Source organism: Pseudonaja textilis, chromosome Z (genome assembly GCF_049901715.1).
Source record: "Pseudonaja textilis isolate UNSWEBS1 chromosome Z, rPseTex1.2, whole genome shotgun sequence".
NCBI lineage: Eukaryota > Metazoa > Chordata > Lepidosauria > Squamata > Elapidae > Pseudonaja > Pseudonaja textilis.
In genome coordinates this window covers 104251819-104273068 of record NC_142008.1, presented here as the reverse complement: position 1 = coordinate 104273068, position 21250 = coordinate 104251819, and the positions used below count along the sequence as shown (strand labels likewise).

At 36.8% G+C, this 21250-nt stretch overlaps 2 protein-coding genes across 2 annotated transcripts in view; both read left to right on the top strand.

Moving 5' to 3' along the window:
* Positions 1–4738: 4738 nt before the first annotated feature.
* LOC148124193 (olfactory receptor 10A7-like) overlaps positions 4739–21250 on the top strand; it is a 33607-nt gene continuing 17095 nt past the window's right edge. Inside the window, exon 1 of the mRNA XM_087918355.1 lies at positions 4739–5291. The gene's annotated coding sequence lies outside the window, so the exon portion shown is untranslated. The remainder of the gene's footprint in view (positions 5292–21250) is intronic.
* Positions 5274–8922, top strand: LOC113452189 (olfactory receptor 1f45-like). Its single transcript, XM_087917215.1, is given in 3 exon segments — positions 5274–5291; positions 7916–8689; positions 8691–8922. Coding segments are annotated over 2 exon segments (942 nt in total). The 5' UTR covers positions 5274–5291; positions 7916–7979.

The following is a 21250-nucleotide window of genomic DNA, read 5'->3' as shown; positions in this document are numbered from 1 at the left end:
CCACATTGACACGAACCTCTCCGGGGTTCGTGTATCCCTGGGGGATCGCTCCTGGTGCCAGAAAAGGTGTTCAAAGACTGCGACAGCCTTCTTCACCTCCGTTCTCCCTGTCCTGCCACCGCTATATAGATGGCACTTACCCCCTTCGAGGTTGGCGAAGATGAACCCTAACATGAGCTCAAGGTGTTGGAAATGCAAAAGCATTGAAGGAACATTTTTCCACACGTGGTGGTCTTGTAAAACTACCCAAAAATTTTGGCAAAAAATTAGAAAATGGTTGGAGGAGATAACTAAAGAACAAATAGACTATAAACCAGAGTTCTTCCTGTTAGGGATCTCTGATAGATATTTATCCAAAAAGACAAAATATGTAATAATCCATATTCTAACCGCAGCTAGATTAGCATTTGCTCAATGTTGGAAATTACTTCATACACCTTCAGAGCAAATGGTTATTCAGAAAATTTGTGAGTGTGCTGAAATGGATAATTTAACGATAGCATTAAAAAACAAAGAGTCCTCAACATTTTACAACAACTGGGACTCATGGTATAATTGGCTTACACAGAGACAAATTATGTAAATGATAAAAAGTAACTTAAACATAATGGAAAAGAGGAGTAGATTGGATATGATGAAGAGAAATGATCCTTACAGACTGTCACAAAAAGATATCATTCGTTTTTAATTGTATTTCTACCCTATTCTCCCTCCCTCCCCTTCCCTTCTCTCCCTCTATATCCTTTCTCTTTCCCCCAACCAGCCTTTATCCGATGTGCTAGGCCGGGTGTTTTTCTTCTTTCCCCCTACCCGTCTTTCTTTCTACTTTGTAAATGTATTGTCGATGTGTTTTTAAATTGTAAATTTAATAAAATCTATTTTAAAAAAAAAAGATTACACTTGGAGAAGAAACATAAATCAAAAAAAGACATTTAAGACATTAGAGGATGACTATAAAAGACTGGAAAAAGACTTACAGAAGTCCCCACAAAAAAAGACATTAAAAATAAAATGGATATAATTAAACAAAATGAGATTAATGGAAAAAGAGGAATTAGCACAAAAAATTAAAAGTACGAAACAGAATTACTTTGAAGATGCAAATAAACCAGGCAGATGGCTAGCTTATAAACTGAGAAAGGAAAGAGAAGCAAGAAGAATTAGCCAATTGATAAATAAAGAAGGTCAGGTTTGTTATGGAAATGAGCAGAAGAAAAAAAATTATAAAAGATTACTAGGGAAAACTATACTTTCAAGAGAATATTCAAGAAGAAAAAATCGAGCAATATCTTCAGAAAGCGAATCTACCTCAGATACCCAAAAATATTAAAACAATGTTAGAAGGAAGTATAACAATGATGGAACTAACAGAAGCCTTATAAAAACACAATGCTGGGAAAGCTCCAGGTCCAGATGGGTTGTCAGCGGAATTCTATAAGACTTTTCAGAAAATATTGAATTTTCATCTTCTAGAAGTTATAAATGAAGTTATGTCAAAGAAAAGAATACCAAAAACATGGTCAGAAGCGTACATTACACTTATACCGAAGGAAGGTATAGACCTGCAGCCAGTTAAAAATTATAGACCTATATCTTTATTGAACTCAGACTATAAAATCTTTGCTTCAATTTTGGCAGAAAGTTTAAAAAGATACTTAAATAATTTTATTCATACTGATCAAAATGGATTTCTGCCAAAGAGACAAATCAAAGATAATGTGAGAATCATTTTGGGTTCTCTGGAATATTATGAAGCACAACCTGAGAAGCAAATGGCCTTGATGTTTCTACATGCTCAAAAAGCCCTTGACAATGTGAGTTGGTGATTTATTTTACTGCAACTGATACAAATGGGCTTTGGTAAGAAATTTATCCAAGCCATTGAAACAGTATATCATGAACAAATTGCAAAGGTGATGGTGAATGGAGAATTAACAGAATCCATAGATATAAGAAAAGGGACAAGGCAAGGCTATCCATTGTCGCCTCTGCTGTTTGTGTTAACATTGGAAGTGTTAAACAGGAATATCAGAGAAGAAAAAGAAATAAAAGGAATGAAAATTAAAAAGGAGGAGTATAAACTGCAGATTACCTGGTATTTATATTAGAAGACCCAATGGAAACAGCACCCAAATTAATAGAAAAAAATAGAAGAATATGGAAAAGTAGCAGGTTTGAGAATAAATAAAGACAAAACAAAGATATTAACAAAGAACATGTTAACAAGACAAAAGAAAGAGTTGGAAGAAACTTTAAAAATACAGGTCACGAACAAGGTTAAATACTTAGGGATTTATAATACACCAAGATGCAGTACCCTGAAGGAAGATAACTATGTTAAACTCAAACAGCAGATTGCGACAGACTTGATGAAATTGGAAAAATTGCAACTATCATTGATTGGGACAATATCCACAATTAAGATCAATATATTGCCTAGAGTTTTATATTTATTCCAGACAATTCCTATTCGATTAGGGAAAGAGTTTTTTGAAGATTTAAATAGAATTGTGTTGAAATATATTTGGCAGGGTAAAAAAGCAAGAAAAAAATTAAAGCTGTTAAAAGATGGAAGAATAAGAAGAGGGTTTTTTGTTGCCCAGTTGGGAGCTGTATTACCAAATGACAAGTTTGATGAGGGTAAAGCAATGGATAACACTAAGGAACAGTAGATTATTGATTTTAGAAGGCCATGACTCGCTGCTGGGATGGCATGCCTTTCTCTGGTATAAGGGAACTAGAACACAAGGGTATTTTAGAAGACGTTATATTCACGAGGCATTGTTTTAGAGCTGGGAGAAGATAAAAAGACAATATTATTTAAAAATTCCAACATGGATATCAACTATTGAAGCTTTGTCTTATCCAATAATATATAAAAAGGAACAAACAGTTAGATATTTAAAAATTCCAACATGGATATCAACTATTGAAGCTTTGTCTTATCCAATAATATATAAAAAGGAACAAACAGTTAGATATGGTGAGATATTGAATGAAAAGGGTGAACTTAAATTTATGCAAGCGTTGGAAAAACAAGGTGTAAAAACCAATTGGTTTTCATATTTGCAAATACAATCTAGGTTTGATAAAGACTCTAAAGCAGAAAGTATTTATGATAAGTTGACTGACAGATAAAATTTTGATGGGTACTGATGAAAAGATAATTTAAAAGCTTTATGGACATCTATTAGAATTTAAATTGAAGGAGAAGCAAGTTAAAGAAACAATGATTGCTTGAGGAAAAATTTTTGGATATGGGATTGATTTGGAAGAATGGCAAAAATTGTGGTCTCAAAATTATAAAATGACAATGTGAACTGCATATAAAGAAAGTTTGTATAAGATGTTTTACAGGTGGAACATACCCCTGACGAGACTTGCGAGAATGTTTAAGAATAAATCAGATAAATGCTGGAAATATCATTAAATACCTTGTTCATATTACCATATGCGGTGGACATGTTCAGATGCAAAGAAATATTGGTCTAAAATCCACACATGGTTGGAAAAAATGATAAAACAACATATAGATTTTAAACCAGAGATCTTTTTGTTGGGAGTCATACCAGACATATACAATAAAGAATTGAAATATTTGATTGTAAATGTTTTAATAGTGGCTAGAATTGTATTTGTGAAGAACTGGAAAAAATGACAAAATACCTATGCAGGAAGAAGTTATCAAAAAAATTATAGACTGTGCTGAAATGAGTAAACTGACATTTGAAATTAGAGAACAAGAAGATAAGCAATTTTGTATGATATGGGATTTGTTTTATCAATGATTGGATAAAAAGGCATGGTAATATAATAGATTAGATAATTTTGTGATAGAAATGTAATTGATTGATATAAAACATAGTATAGATATATATAACCACTGGTTGAAAGTACAACATGAATTTTAAAATAAAACTTGGAACATCTCATATAAAATGATGGAATAAATAGTTTAGTCATGGATGATTAATAACTGATAAATATATAAACTTATGTTAGTTTGATAATGGGAAGACTGATATAAATTGTGAGTAAATGACTACAAAAGTATAGCACAAAAGATACATAACCAACTGACACACTGTTTGTATATAAAATGCAAGAGGATTTTATGTTTTTATGTTTTTGTATGTGTATGTGTTTAAAAATAAAAAACTTTATTTAAAAAAAACAACTACAATAGCCAGTTAATTTGATAGGTAGACAGTTATTTAATGAATGTTGGTAGTTAATAAATGTTAATTGATATGTTAGAGAACAAATCAAAAGTAAGGTTACTTATTACTAAAAATTAATCAATAAATCAATCAATTATTCAAATCACTCTAATCAAATAATTTTGCTAAGCAACAGCCTAATTAATTACATTAATCACTAATCACACTAGTCAATTAAATTCACTAAATTATTGATTTTACTAATCAGATATTCAGTAATTACACTATGTGCACTAAACACTCTAATCATACTAATCAATAAAACAATTAATCAATTAATCTGATAAAAAATAATTATTTAAAAGAAGTTGATTTGGAGACATCATTATCTAATCTTTGATATAGATCTTGTGGTAGAAAGTTATAAATTTTGAGATAATGAAAGTAATGAAGTAGTATTGAGAGTCAGCAAGTAAAGGGTTATTGCTTTGCTAGTTGTTGTTGATATCTGAGAAAAGGTTTATAACCCCTAATAATCTGGCTGGAGATCTCTTTTCCTGGGCTGGAGAAACAGTAGTTTCTTTGTGTCAAACAGGTTTTAAAACATGAACAGAGGAAACGTTTCCAAGTCCTACTCAAACTGTTTTCCTCTTTCCTCTTGAAAACAATCAGTGAGCAAGGGTTTACACTCTCCTTCTTGTTTTTTAGTTTGAGTTTTTGAGATAGCAAAGATGCGAAGATGCTGAAGGGGGAGGATCTCTGGCCCCTTCTCTTTGAATTTTAAAAAAATTGTGGCTCAGAGAGAGAAAATAATTCAGGGAGAGAATTCGGGCAATCTGATTACGTATAACCTTGCTTTGATTTATTGCTGCTGTTATCTGATCTGCTGGGGACACTCGTAAAAACTGTAGGTTTTGAAGATGCTGAAATAAGAGCAAAATACGCAGCTGACTCTGATCTAGAAAGGACTGAAAAACTCCTTAAGGACTTGGTCTCTCTATCCTCCCTCCTTGTTTCTCCCTGCCAGCTATCCAATGTGGCTCCTGGAAAATTGTGTGGAGGATATTAATGGAAACACATTGTCTAGCGTGGAAGATACTTCGATCAGCTGTGTGGGAGATTTAAATGAAGGTGCGTTTTTTGCACTCCGCTGGCTCCAAGTGATCCAGTTCAAGAGGTCCACCAGTGTGATTAATAGAGCTCAATGGAAAGAGCTTCGCTTCTCTGGGGAAAGAGAGGAGGGCTCCGGATCAGTTAGCAGGAGCTCTGCCGGCATGATTAGGGCTCCGGGGCTTCGGAATCCAGCATTTGGGGGGCTTGTTTTTTGGGCTACATTTTACTCATGGTTACTGGCTCAGGCGGTAGCTTTAAAGGTGATTTCTGGTGCAGGCAGTGGCTTTATAGGGAGATAGTGCTTCAGGAGCGAGAACCTCACCTTCCTAGTTGGGTGCCACCATCTTTGTTGTTCAGCCAACTGCTGAATAATAAGAACTAAGGAAGAAGAAGAACAGACAAATACTTTTATAGGCAACATGTTCCATAGCATACTTGTATATTAACATTGGGAGAGATATATGGAATGCATCTATCACACAGCAACAGACTGTTTATCATTGGGCCTCATTATATTCAAATGTTAACTTTTATAGACTTGTCTGAAAATTACACTAATTGCCCAAAATCAGAAGAAAGAAGACTAATACAATTAATGAGAAGATATTGACATTAGAAATATATAAAGTATTCAAAATTTTAAATGAGGATATCTATCTATCTATCTATCTATCTATCTATCTATCTATCTATCTATCATCTAACTGACTACCTACTTACCTTTCATTCCAGGCCAAATAGTTTTTAAACATTAAAGGAATCTGGAATACTGCACAGTGCTATTAATGTATTATAAATATCATTTGAAGCTAATTTTATTAGTGAACTTGAAGGAATCTCATGACTTCCTTTGACTTCTTGGAAGCTTCAGTTAAGTTCCTCGAGCTTTAGTCTTTAGTGTTTCCTTTAAATAAGCGATTTTCCACATTCTCAATCAAATAAAAATATTCTGGTCATTGTGTAAAGCATGTGGCCCATCACACTATGAAGTTCTTTGAAGTGGGTACACAAGATATTGTACTGAGTTATTTTGACACACACCCCCACTCCCAAACCACTGTTTTGTCCCTTTTTTTTCACTTGTTTAGAATCTCAATTATTTTTGTAAGAATTTGGCAGCAAAAAAATTGCTCCTGTTTCTGTGAAACCTTCTGACCTCATAACAAAGAGCTATGGGTTTTTTTTTTAAGGCAGATTGCAAGAAGTCACATGAGAAAGAATAAATTAGCAGATCCTTGAGGATTATGAGGCTGATTACATCATACATGTTTTTTTTTCAAAGACCAAATCAGCAAGTCTCCTGGCACATGTGGAACATTACAATTCTCCAAAACTTTTTCAGTGTGCTGAGTACCCATTGTTTTAATTTCACAAATTTAGCGCAATGGTAATCTTGCAACATCACATGATGATGAGAATGGTACATGATAGAATAGAGAATGGTTGCAGGTAAGACCTAATCTAGTTGCTAGGTCTGTTTTCTTCATCTGCAAAATAGCCTTATTTCTAAACCAAGAAAAAATGTTTAAGTATGCCAAACTTTGGTATGGATATAATTAATTAGTATATATTCAAACTCCCTAGAATATCTTTTTTTAAATAAATATTATAACGTATACTTAATTGTAGTATTTATTCCTTGTAGTGTAGTAATAACTGGTGTTCACTATATCTACATTATTTATGTTCAGTTTCACTAATTTTGTGTCATAGCTAGCCACTTTTCCTCTTTACAATTTGTGTTCTAGTGAAGGACTTAGACATTATGAAGGTTGTATATAATATGCATATTATTTTTTATACTTGACTTATTAATAAATTGTCCCAAATTTAGCAGATCAAGAATTTCAGTGCCCATAATTGTCAATAAAGATGTGTGTCTGTGTGTAATGTGTGTTTACTCTCACATGATCCTGAGTTAATTTTAAATCTACTTTTTCTATTTTTTCATTTCAATCTTTTCTCTTTGTACATTACACATAGATTCCTATTTTTTCTTTAATGCCTGGTTATTTTTAATTGCATTATTCCTTAGTCATTCCATCCATTGCAAATCATTAATTTAATTTTTGCATGCATAAATATGAGGATAAAGTTGATGAATTTGCTTTCTTCATTTGTCTCTCTAAACAGAATTCCTTCATTCACTCCATTTTAGTCCAGCAGGCAAGTATGTATGAATGTTAACAAACATCAATTCACCTCACTTCATTAGCCCCACCTCAGATTTAGTATTTTTAGGGATTCAAATATTCACAAGTGCTCTGACTAGAGAAATAATGAAAGGGACACATCTTAGTTGTGCGATAAGTAAAAATGTTTGTTAATCATTAGCATACATTAAATAAAAGTGATCTTGGTAAGCCTACAGAGAAAATCATCTGACAAGAATGGGGCTTGAATTTCCTCAACCAATGCTTATAGATCAACCAAATCAGACTATCTTCTTCACAAAATGACATAAATCAACTTCTGTAGCACAGTTTTTGGCCATGGAATGGCTTTAACAAAACTGCTTCAATTCAAATGCTAGCCTGAATATATGGGTGTTAGAGTAGCCATGTTCTAATTGGACAGCATAATTCAAAACTATATATCTGTAATTCATTTATGCAATCTTTTTAATTCTTGTTATGTTTCAGGACCTATTTTGCCTTCAATGAATCTGGGTAATGTAATGTCTATGCCAATTATGGTAATGAAGAAATGTTCACTATCAAGAAAGGAAACCAGATAATAATGTCAGAATTCATCCTTGTAGGATTGGCAATTCTCCCTGAGTTGCAACCTCTTTTTTTCCTTTTCTTCTTGATAATATATCTTGCAACAATAACTGGAAATCTCCTCATTATATTCTTAGTGATATCTGACCACCATCTTCACTCCCCTATGTACTTTTTCCTGGGGAATCTGTCCTGCCTGGAGACCTGTTATAGTTCAATCATTTTACCAAAAATGTTTACTGGTCAACATTCTATTTCTTTTACTGGATGCATGATCCAATTCTATTTCTTTAGTTCTTGTGCTGGTACAGAGACTTACCTCCTGGCTGTCATGTCCTATGACCGATATCTGGCAATATGTAGACCTCTGCATTATGCTTCCATCATTCATGGAAATATAGGTGTCCAGATCATGATGGGATTGTGGATTGCTTCTTTTCTAGCTGGTTGCCTAACAGTGTCTCTTTTGGCTCAGTTATCATTCTGTAGCTCCAATGTCATAAATCACTACTTTTGTGATTTGATTCCACTTGAAAAACTTTCATGTAGTGACACAAACCTGATTGAATTTGTAACCCTTTGCATTAGTTTCATTTTCATTATCATCCCATTTTTACTAACACTAATATCCTATATTTGCATCATTGTCACAATTCTAAAAATATCTTCAGTTACTGGAAAGCAAAAGGCCTTCTTCTCATCTTTTGGCAGTTTGTCTTTTTTATGGAACATTAATAATTGTCTACCTTTTGCCAGATACGCCCAGACTGGGGGAACTGAATAAAGTTTTTTCCATTTTCTACACTGTCTTGACTCCTTTGATCAACCCTTTGATTTATAGTTTAAGAAATCAAGAAGTCCACAAGGCCCTAATGAGAATTAAAATCAAAGCAATACATATTGCAACAATGCAAATTAACATATGATCATAACATAACATTAAACAATTATTTCCTCCTTTTATTCTGCCTATATGCTGAACTGTGGCACTTTTTCTTCATCAACAGAAAAATATTGTGCCTGAATGACCTAACATTCAATTATGCAAGATTTTCTCTCAAATCCCATTTTACATTAAAAACCTTTAATAACTGATGTACTAAGTATCATATTAAAGAGTATATCTTCTGTAATACTTCATCTGATTTACATAACATGCTTTTCCTTCTGTATTGCTATTGACAAAAATATTGTAAAAACAATATTGTAAAATATTTGGTTGTAGACATCAGTATTATAGTTAATTGATATTTTATATTATATTTCTTAAAATCTATTGTACTACTTGAGAAAATCCATGTCATCCAATTAAACTCCATGACCCAATCAAATTGCTTTCTTTGTTGTTCCCTGAAGTTTTTGTGATTAGTGCAGAGAAGACAATAAAGATGATTAGGGGACTGGAGGGTAAAATATATGAAGAACAGTTGCAAGAATTGGGCATGGCTAGTCTAGTGAAGAGAAGGATCAGAGGTGACATGATACCAGTGTTCCAATATTTGTGGGGCTGCCACAAAGAGGAGGGGGACTCAACCTATTTTCAAAAGCATCTGAAGGACAGACAAGGAATAATGGATGGTAAGTTGATACAGAAGAGATTCAACTTAAAAATAAGCAAAAAATTTCTGACAGTGAGAATAAGCAACCAATGGAACAGTTTGTCTTGAGAGATTGTGGGTGCTTCATCACTGGAAGGTTTCAAGAAGAGACTGAACAGCCATCTGTCAGAAATGGTATAAGGTCTCCTGCTTAAGCAAGGGGTTGGAGTAGATCAGTGGGTGCCAACTGGTGGTCACAGATCACTGGTGGTCCGTGGATCACTGCTGGTCCATGAGAAAATTTTGGTGGTCTGCAGCACACCCTTGTCTGCAACAGGGGTGATATTGATGGTGGATGGACTGATGCACGTGGAGAGGGAGGCTAGTGCACAGAAGATCATGGCATCAGAGTCCTTTCCGGGTGTTGCCTGGCTTGTGAGGGGGTGGGGGGGAAGGAACCTCTGAACTGGTGTTGCATCCTACCTCCACACATCAAGGAGGCCGAGTGGTTGCAGCAATGCCTTCAGGTGAAGATGTTGCCAGGGGGAGGCTCAACCCCTCCCCTCAGGAGCTGCAAAGTGCTCACTACCCTTCTGGCAGCTGCCAAGCCCCCTCCCATCAAGTTTCTCTTCTTCCTCGCAAGAAGCACTCACACAGCCAATGGGAAGGAAGAGGTTTGGTGGCTGCCAGAGAGGCAGTGACCACTTTACGGCTCCTGAGGGGAGGGGTAGAGTCTCCCCCTTGCAACATCTTCACCTGAGGGCATTGCTGTCAGCTACTCAGTGACCTCGATGTGTGAAGGCAGGAAGCAACTCCAGTTCAGAGGTTCCTTTCTCCCCACCCCCACCCCCTCACAGGCCAGAGAACACCTGGGAAGGGCTCCAATGCCACAATCTCCCATGTGCATCAGTCCATTCATCGCCAGTATCACCCCTGTTGCCCCACCTCCCCACGACCATCTGGTCTTCAGCATGTGACTTGTTGGCCTCTGAAAATCAGATTCCCATCACCCAGCACCAGTTCAGAGGTTCCTTCCCCACACTTCCACACAGGGACAGAGGGGAGAGGGAAGGGAGAAATCCCAGTGTTTTGTTTTCTGTGGGAAACACGTCCAAATAACTCTGAGTATTTAAGGTTGCAGAAACAGGCAGCCAAGCTAAGTGCCTGAAGGACCTCATCCCATCAGTGGGAGACGAGGCGCTTCAGTAAGCAGCATGCTGAATTTATATTAATGGTCTGCGGGATTTAAATTATGAGTTTGGTGGTCCCCGAGGTCCAATAGCCTGGCGACCCCTGGATTAGATTAGACCTACAAGGTCCCTTCCAAGTCTGTTATTCTATTCTATTCTATTCTATTCTATTCTATTCTATTCCATTCCATTCCATTCCATTCCATTCCATTCCATTCCGTACCATATAGATGGAGTGGATCTTTCCTAGAATAGTGATGCTGCAACCTGGTAACCTTTCAGGCCCACGATTCAGTGTATTTTTTCCTCAATAAAACTATATATTATCACTGAATTTACAAACTAAAATGTTCCCATTTAAAAGTTTCCTTTGGTTGGCAGATTGTAATTAGTTTTATCAAGTGAATAAAGTTTATACTTTGTATGATTCTTCCAACAAATATTAGTATTTAATAAAATCTCAGACTAAACATCACTATATATTTGGTATAGATAGTGAATGCAAAAATTTGGAGAGCAGTTACCAAACATAACCTGTAATTACCAGTAATATGTTGTCTTTATTTTGAGAATGAAGAATTGATCTAGATTTATTTTTCAAATAGGGAAGAATGAGTGAGTCAACAGGATGGAGAACACAATGGAGCTGTTGAAATTCTCCAAAAGAGAAAATGAAGAAGTTATATAAAGATTTTTATACTATCCTATACAAAGTTTATGTAATGTAATGAAGATAGAAACCCCAGCCTTGTTGAAAATTACAGACCAATCTCTTTATGCTGCATCACCTGTAAAGTCATGGAATCAATTATTAACCAATCCATTATCCTCCACTTAAAGACAAATAACCTACTCTTTAACAAACAATTTGGTTTCAGAAAAGAACTATCCTGTAATCTAAAACTCTTACACTGCAAAAACACATGGACTACACAACTTGATCAGGGCAAAGCAATTGATGCAATTTACATAGACTTCTGTAAAGCCTTTGATTCAGTGGTACATGACAAACTACTCCTAAAATTAAAATCTTATGGTATCTCTGGACACCTGCATAACTGGATAGAAGCATTCCTGTCAAACAGGCAACAAATGGTCAACATTGGGAGCGTCCTATCAAATCCTGTACCTGTCAACAGTGGTGTCCCCCAAGGCAGTGTTCTAGGTCCAACTCTCTTCATACTCTAGATTAATGACCTCTGTGATCATATTAAGAGCAACTTCATTCTTTTCACTGATGATGGTAAACTGTTCAACACCACACACAATACTGCTACCCTTCAGAAAGACCTCGACTATGTATCAGAATGATCAAACAAATGGCAACTTCAAATCTCAACAAATAAATGCTCTGTCTTACATAATGGCAAAAAAAAAATCAGAAAATAAAATACAAGCTGAATAGCTTGTTGATGACACAGACTTGTCAAGGACCTTGGAGTACTCATCTCAAATGATCCAAGTGTTAGAGCCCACTGTAACTACATAGCCAAAAAGATATTAAGAGTTGTAAACCTAATCCTGCATAGCTTTTTCTCTGATAATATCACTCTACTAACTAGAGCATACAAAACATTTGCTAGACCAATATTTGAATACAGCTCATCAGTCTGGAATCTGCATTATGTATCTGATATTAATACAATTGAGAAAGTCCAGAAATATTTTACGAGAAGAGTTCTCCACTACTCTATTCATAGCAGAATACCTTATGCTACCAGACTTGAAATTTTAGACCTAGACAACCTAGAACTATCTCAGTTCAATCTAAGTATAGAATAAAATTATATATTGCAATGTCCTACCTGTCAATGAATACTTCAGCTTCAGCCATAACAATACAGGAGCACACAATAGATACAAACTCAAGGTAAACCGCACCAAACTTAATTGCAGGAAATACGATTTCAGCAACAGAGAGATTGATGTCTGGAATACTCTACCTGATTCTGTGGTTTCTTCCCCAAACCCCCAAAACTTTAACCTCAGACTGTCTACTATTGACCTCAGCCCTTTCCTAAGAGGTCTGTAGGAGGCGTGCATAAGCCCACCAATGTGCCTACCATTCCTAACCTATTGTTTCTTTTTTTTTTTATTCATATCCATTTCATGTATTCATTTTATTTATTTTATTTTATTTGGTTTGTCAATTGCTTATAAGATAATGGGTATAAGTAAAAACATAGTTATGAATACATGGATACATATAAGAAAAATAAAAGAAACAATAGGACAGGGACAACAGGCTCGTTGGTGCACTTATGCATGCCCCCTACAGATCTCTTAGGAAAAGGTTGAGGTCAATAGTAGAAAGTCTAAGGCAGGCTTGTCCAACCCACAGCCCACGGGCCGCATGTGGCCCAGGTTGCCTCGTAAAGCGGCCCAGTGCCCACCCCAACCTTCGTGCCAGAGCCAGCGAGGAGGAGGAGGAGAGACAGGCGCGAGGTGGGGCGAGGGCCAGGCCAAGCAGCAAGAGAAAAGGCGGGCACTGTCAGAGAGCCACCTCCTGCTCTTGCTGCCACTGCCACTGCCACCGCCGCCGCTGCTGCCCCCACTGCCGCCGCTGCTGCCCCCGCCGCCGCCACTTCTGCCCCCGCTGCCGCTTCTGCCCCCACCATCGCTGCCGCTTCTGCCCCTGCTGCCGCTTCTGCCCCTACCGCCACTTCTGCCACCGCTGCCACTTCTGCCCCCACCATCACTGCCACTTCTGCCCCTGCCACTGCTTCTGCCCCCGCCGCCGCTGCTGCTTCTGCCTTCCAGTCCTGCCTCATCCAGCCGGGCCATTTGCAGGAGAGGTAGGCGCGCAGGTGGGTGAGCTTTCTCTCCCCCGCAAAATATGGCCGGAAAATCAACCATGATAAAAAACTGTGATAAAAACGTGATAAAACATAAATAATTTTTAATAAATAATTAATAATAAATAATAAAAACATCTCACTAACTTCATTTCCAAATAAATTTAATATGTTAACTATGTTTTCTATGGTTTTTTTTTTGGATGATCAGGTATAGTTACTGTTATTTTATTTTATGTGTGGCCCAAACCAAATTTTCATCTTCTAATGTGGCCCAGGGAAGGTGAAAGGTTGGACACTCCTGGTCTAAGGTTAAAGTTTTTCGGGTTTGGGGAAGAAACCACTGAGTCAGGTAGAGTATTCCAGACATTGATCACTCTGTTGCTGAAGTCATATTTCCTGCTATCAAGTTTGGTGTGATTACCCTTGAGTTTATATCTATTGTTTGCTCTTGTATTGTTATGGTTGAAGCAGAAGTATTCATTGACAGGTAGGACATGATTTTATATACTATACTTCAGGGGTGTCCAACCTTTCACCTCACCTGGATGGGGCAGGACTGGAAGGCAGAAGCAGCAGCGGCGGCGGGGGCAGAAGCCTTCCCCCACCACCGCTGCTGCTTCTGCCCCCGCCGCCACTGCCCCCGCCGCCGCTTCCCCCGCCGCCACCCCTACTGCCACTGCAGCTTCTGCCCCCACTGCCGCTTCTGCCCCCACCGTCGCTGCCGCTTCTTCCCCCACCACCACTTCTGGCCCCGCCGCCGCCGCTTCTTCCCCCACCGCTGCTGCTGCTTCTGCCCCCGCCGCCACTGCCCCCACTGTCATTTCTTCCCCCGCCACCACCCCCACCGCCGCTTCTTCCCCCGCCACCACCACTGCTTCTGCCCCCACCGCGGGGGTAGTGGCGGTGGGGGTGGTGGTGGTGGGGGTGGCAGTGGGAGCAGAAGCAGTGGCAGTGGTGGGGCAGAAGCAGCGGCAGGGGCAGAAGCGGCAGCGATGGTGGGGGCAGAAGCGGCAGCAGGGGCAGAAGCGGTGGTGGGGGCAGCAGCAGCAGCAACGGCAGGGGCAGAAGTGGCGGCGGTGGCGGTGGCAGTGGCAGCAAGAGCAGGAGGTGGCTCTCTGACGGCGCCCGCCTTTTCTCTTGCTGCTTGGCCTGGCCCTCGCCCCACCTCGCACCTGTCTCTCCTCCTCCTCCTCACTGGCTCTGGCACGAAGGTTGGGGTGGGCACTGGGCCGCATTACGAGGCGACCTGGGCCACATGCGGCCCGTGGGCCGCGGGTTGGACAAGCCTGACTTAGATCATTAGAGATGAGTACTCCAAGGTCCTTGACAGAGTTTGGATCATCAACAAGGTTGTGACTATTCAGCCTCTATTTTATTTTCGGATTTTTTTTTTTTTTGCCAATATGTAAGACAGAACATTTGTTTGTTGAGATTTGAAGTTGCCATTTGTTTGACCATTCTGATACATAATTGAGGTCTTTTTGAAGGATAGCAGCATTGTCTGTGGTGTTGAATAGCCTTACATCATCAGCGAAGAGAACGCAGTTGCTCTTGATATGATCACAGAGGTCATTTATGTAGAGTATGAAAAGAGTTGGTCCTAGAACACTGCCTTGGGGGACACCACTGTTGGCATGTTTAAATTTATACCTGTTATCTAATAATCACTTGACAAAATAAAATAAATAAAAAAAATAAAAAAATAGTATAAAAATCTTTATGGACATTATTATGGATGTGATGAAGATTTGGATGATTTGCAAAGATAACTAGATAGATGATAGATATATGATAGAAGATAGATAGATAGATAGATAGATAGATAGATAGATAGATAGATAGATAGATAGATAGATAGATAGACAGACAGACAGACAGACAGACAGACAGACAGACAGATAGATAGACAGACAGACAGACAGACAGACACATACTCTATATACACATATGTATATGTGTCTATATAAAATATACATACACACACTAGATTTAGTTATATTTTTTTTCTTTTTATGTTTTCCTTTCTTTGGCTTACTGTTTATTTCTTATTGTTTTGGGATCTGAATAATATTTTGTTCATAGAAGGGAATAGTAGTATGTAGAAAAATCAACATGGCAAAAATCTATGCTAGGTTTTATCTAAAAAATAAAGTAATCCCACATAGAAAGAATGAATTTTAGCATGTTCTTGAAGATTAAGAGTGCATTATATCAGAACAGTTTGTCCAAGATCCAATCAGCAACAAATCCCTTGGCTCATGTAATATATTTTAATTATCCAATAATTTAAAAAATAATATAGCATACTGCACATGCCAGCTGAAATATTATTACCCTGCATCACCAATTAGTGTAAAAGGGATGATGTAACAGCACTTGGACACAACATTCTGAGAATGGCTTACTACTATATTCCACTCCTGGCTTACTACTATATTCCACTCCTTTTGTTGTTAATAGCACACTTTAGAACAATTCTGATATAGCATGGAACAACTACAGGTAAGACCTAATCTCATATATTGGCTTTCACTGTCTCCAAGACAATCATCCTATGCTAACTAGAAACAATTGTTTCAACAATGTAATAATTTTGGCCTGGGCTGGAAATGGTGTCTGTCTTAGTACCACATATTCACCACTCTATTTCCATTAAAAAACAAAAGTCACATTTTCACCTTTTTCCCAAATTTCAACACTTATCTTTATCTTTGAGAAACTATACATCTATATTTGATTGCCATACTTCATATTTATTTTGTGCCACTTTTATATATGGTGCTCAGTAATAGCTGGAGTCATTTCTTCAAAGTACAATGGTAATTATTCAGCATTTTTTACAAGCTATAATATTAAATTTCAAAAAGCTCAAGTTTTCATGAGTTGCAGCTTTCTTCATTAAATGCATCATAAATTTGTTTGTTGAAAAAAAATGCTACAAGATTCATGTTTTTTTTTGCAACCACTGTTATTCCCCCCCTCCCCCCATAATTATAGATTTAGAAAAGATGGACATATAATTTAAATTGTAATTTTAAAGGTATATTATGTGTATACCTTTTAAGTTTACAATTCCATTGAATTCCGTGGCATTAATATTTCAGTAATTACAAGTCATGGGACTGATTGCAGAATTAATTTTTAAGAACTTGAAGCCTTTCTTTTAGTGCATTTCTTTTTACTTAGGGCAACAATTAAAAGAAAGAAATAACAGATGAAATAATTCTAAATTTAATTTCAGTAAATAAAATATTCACTACCATAAACTTAATTATATAGGAACAAAAAAAAAGCAAAGAATAGCACAATAACAAAGAAAGCCTTTCAAAGGGAAAGATGTACATTCTTAATATGTGACCATCAAAAAGTTTTCTCTTTCTCTGCAGCACAAACAGTTTTTCTTAGGAACAGGCAACATAGAGAGAATATACTGTATTTTTAAAAAAATCTTTTAAAAAGAGTTAGTAGGTGATGATCCATAGGTTATTTAGCAGGCTATTTATCTGTAGGCTATTTAGCACCTTCAGGGTATCACTGAATTGTTTCCAGAGGTATATTGACTAACACGGTTGCTGTTTCAGATCAGAAATATTTTTCTACAAACACATATAAGTCAGGAAATATAAGAAATAGCATGATCTTTTCCAGAGCAGGACTTTGTAGAATATTAGTATATTACTAGAAAGAAATTATCTTTATATCCAATTGATTGATTGATTCACTTACACATTCTCCTTGTCACGCATTTGTGTGTGTGTGTGTGTGTGTGTGTGTGTGTGTGTGTGTGTGTGTGTACATACATACATACATACATACATGGCATTCAGCTTTGTTCGGGTATTTTCCCACGTCATTGTAGTTGTGCTTTTAAAGTTGTAGCAATGTTTCGGCAGAATCTCATCTGCCATCATCAGGCTTCTGTACTGTGTTCGTCTGTGAGTCAGACTTTCACAGCCATTTCTGTTTTAAATTTGGTGCTAGCCTACACTGTGCCAGAATGGTTTTTACTTCATCCTAATCGGTTGGGAGGCTTGTCTGTGTTTATTGGTCTTGGAGTTTGCCGTGTTCTGCTTGATTGATGTTTCTAATATCTTCTGTCTGTTTTGTACCTTTTTTTTTTTTTGCCTTGATTGGCTGGCAACATTGTGTTTCCTGTAATGGAGACTCACAGACAAACACAGTACAGAAGCCTGATGATGGCAGATGAGATTCTGCCGAAACGTTGCTACAATTTTAAGCACAACTATAATGACATGGGAAAATACTTGAACAATGCTGAATACCATACATATAGATACCTGTAAAAACTTAATATATATATATATATATATATATATTTTCTTGCTTAATTTTGTACAGTTTGTTTCCATACCCATTTTTTTTATTGTTCATTCCCTTTTACTTATTTCTTCTACTGTTATTTTTTGTCATGGATAATTTGCTGTCTTTTATTTAGTCAGAATTTTTAGTTGCAGTTTCTTTAAGGATTCCTTATCAATAATTTTTAGACACAATTTTAGGCATAAATTTGGGGAAGATATTGATATATATCTCTTTCTCCTGTCTTTTTTATTTACAATAAAAATTATGTCCTCTACTCTACTTGTCTCTAAATTATATCAGAATGTTTATTACTAGTAGAGCAACATCTATTAATCTCATTAGATCATCTTATTCAATGATTTTTGTATTAGATATTCATAAATATGCTATCTGGAGAGACAGGAATAATCACCTGTTGGACACATATCAATTGTATTGTAGCAGAAAAGATTGCTTGAATCTTGGTGATGCAGAGAAAGTGATCTCACCAAGTTTACATGGAAAATCCTTTGGACTCTAGATTGCTTCACTAAAAGCTTCTGGTCAAGATTTTGTATCCCCTCCACAGAATAATTTTGCATCTCAAACTTTATTAAGGAAATGACTGCACAGGATAAAATTCCATAGGATGATATTGGGGAGACTGGATTTTTAATTAGTAATTTGACCCCAAACTATTAGGGCATTTCATATTTGCCAAACATTTGATTCTTATTATGTTGCAGGACTGATTTGGCATGCCATTAATTTGATTAATGAGGAATGCACACAAAGTGAAAAAGAATCATTAAACTTTGCAAAACATGTTATTTTAAACGCAATTTTACTTTTGATAGCTGTGGCCAAGTATAGTTTTTTAAAACAAAATGTGATAGATACAATTCTCCCAAATATGTGCAGTTTGGGTTTTTTTCCCTGTGGAATATATGATCATGTATAAAGAATGATATTTACAAGTGTTTATTGCTACCCATTTTGCCAGGTTTTTTAGGCAAGAGGGGTTCTTTTTGTCAGGACATTTGATTCTCATCAAAATTATTTATTTTTATTTATTTTGTTTTCTCAAGCGATTATAAGAGAACTGATATAAGTATAAACATAGTTATGAATACATGAAATGGATACATATAAGAAAAATAAAAAGAAACAATAGGTCAGGAACAGTAGGCACATTGGTACGCTTATGCATGCCCCCTACAGGCCTCTTAGGAAAGGGGTGAGGTCAATAGTAGAAAGTTTAAGGTTAAAGTTTTTGAGGTTTGGGGAAGAAACCACAGAGTCAGGTTGAGTATTCCAGACATTGACCATTCTGTTGCTGAAGTCGTATTTTCTGCAATCAAGGTGTGTGTGGGGGGGTAACTTTGAGTTTATTTTGACACATAGTCAAGGTCTTTTTGAAGGGTAGCAGTATTGTCAGTGGGGTTGAATAGCTTTACATCATCAGCGAAGAGAATGCAATTGCTCTTACTGTGACCACAGAGGTTATTTATGTAGAGTATTCTGGGTCCTAGAACACTGCCTTGGGGGACACCATTGTTGACAGGTGCAGGATTTGATAGGATGCTTCCAAATTTGACCATTTGTTGTCTGTTTGACAGGAATGCTTCTACCCAGTTATGCAGATGTCCAGAGGTACCATAAGATTTTAGTTTTAGTAGTAGTTTGTAATGTACCACTGAATCAAAGGATTTACAGAAGTCTATGTAGATGGCATCTATTGCTTTGCCCTGATCAAGTTGCGAAGTCCATATATTTTTGCAGTGTAAGAGTTGCAGATTACAGGATAGACTTTTTTTCTGAAACCAATTTTTTTTTATTAGAGAGTAGTTGTTTGTCTCTAAGTGGAGGATAATGGATTGGTTAATAATTGATTCCATGACTTTACAGGTGACGCAGCATAAAGAGATTGATCTGTAATTTTCAACTAGGCTGGGTTCCAATAGATAGAGATGGTTTTAGATTATGTAGTGCTTTTTCAATATTATCTTCTGTAAAATCGATATGTATTAGATCATTGTAGTTCTCTGTGGTTTGACTAGGAAATACTGGGCATGATCCATAACATAACATGACATAATTTTTTGTATAGGCTTTTGAAGCTGGCAATGTGACCAGTTTTAGTTTTCCACCAAAGTGATTTCTGTTTGGATTGAAGCTTCCTTATTGTTATGGGTAATTTGTTTTTTTCTGGTTTTGTGAGTTGTTATTGGTACATATAGTTTGATGACTCTTTTGACTTCAAGTAAAAATATGTTGTAATGATCTTCAACAGTATTGCATCCAGTGAATAGAAATTGCCAATCATGGGATCAGAGATAGTTGTTTATAAGATCACAGTTGCCTTTTTCGAAGTTATAATTGGGGATTTTGTCATTATGATGATTTCTGTGTGGACATATTGAGACAAAAGTCAATCATGTTGTGATCATGGTTGGAAGAGGGTTCTTTAATTTGTACTCTATAAATTGAATTCAAACTATTGTAGAAGATGAGATCGAGGCAGTTGTTAAGTCTAGTATTGTTGGTTATTGGTTGTTCCAGTCCTAGTGTGGTAACGGCATTGTACAGGGTTGTATGAATAGGTTCAGATGTACATTCATTTAGTGTCCAATTTATAAGAGGTAAGTTGAGGACACCAAGAAAAATAAGAGGGTGTGGGCAGGAGGCAGCCCATGTCAGTGGTGAAGTTAGCTTGTTTGCATGAATTATATCATAGTCAGGGGCTTGATAGCAAAGTGAGAAGCAGACTAATTTAAGGACAGTTCACAGACGATGGTCTCAGGAAGAGCAAGCTCTTGTATAATTTGGATCTTTTTTAGATTTAGAGACTTTTTATAGAATATAGCAACTCTACCACCTCTACGGATTTCGTGATCTGCCTGAAAAACTTGATATTCTCTTATAGTGGTAATGGAGTCTGGGAAAGATGCATTTAACTATGTCTCACAGACAAATATGATGTCAAATGTAGCTGAGTTTAGAAGGATGAGGAATTCATGCATTTTATTTGCGAGGCTTCTTGCATTGAGTAGTTTGCATTTAAGATATGAAGTAGTGGGTGTGGAGGAAGTAAGGGGTGTGCATCCCTAACATTGGTTATTTGGGTGATGGATATTGTGATGTGGATTGTGTCTCTTGCTTTTGATATAGTCAGCATTGTAATCAATGGATAGATTTGTATTACCTAATTCATGCAATCTTTTGAGTTCAGAACATAGCTCCTGGGATTATACATGTTGCTGTAAGGTTAGATCAGGGTGAGAATGAAGGTTCTTATGGTTGTTGTTGCGCTTTGTGAGTGAATTTATTGTGAAAATGAATTTGTGTTTGCTTTTTTCATTTTTGCAAACAACCCTGTAGAGGTGTGGGATGATCAATCCATCTTTGTTTTTAAGCTCAGGACCA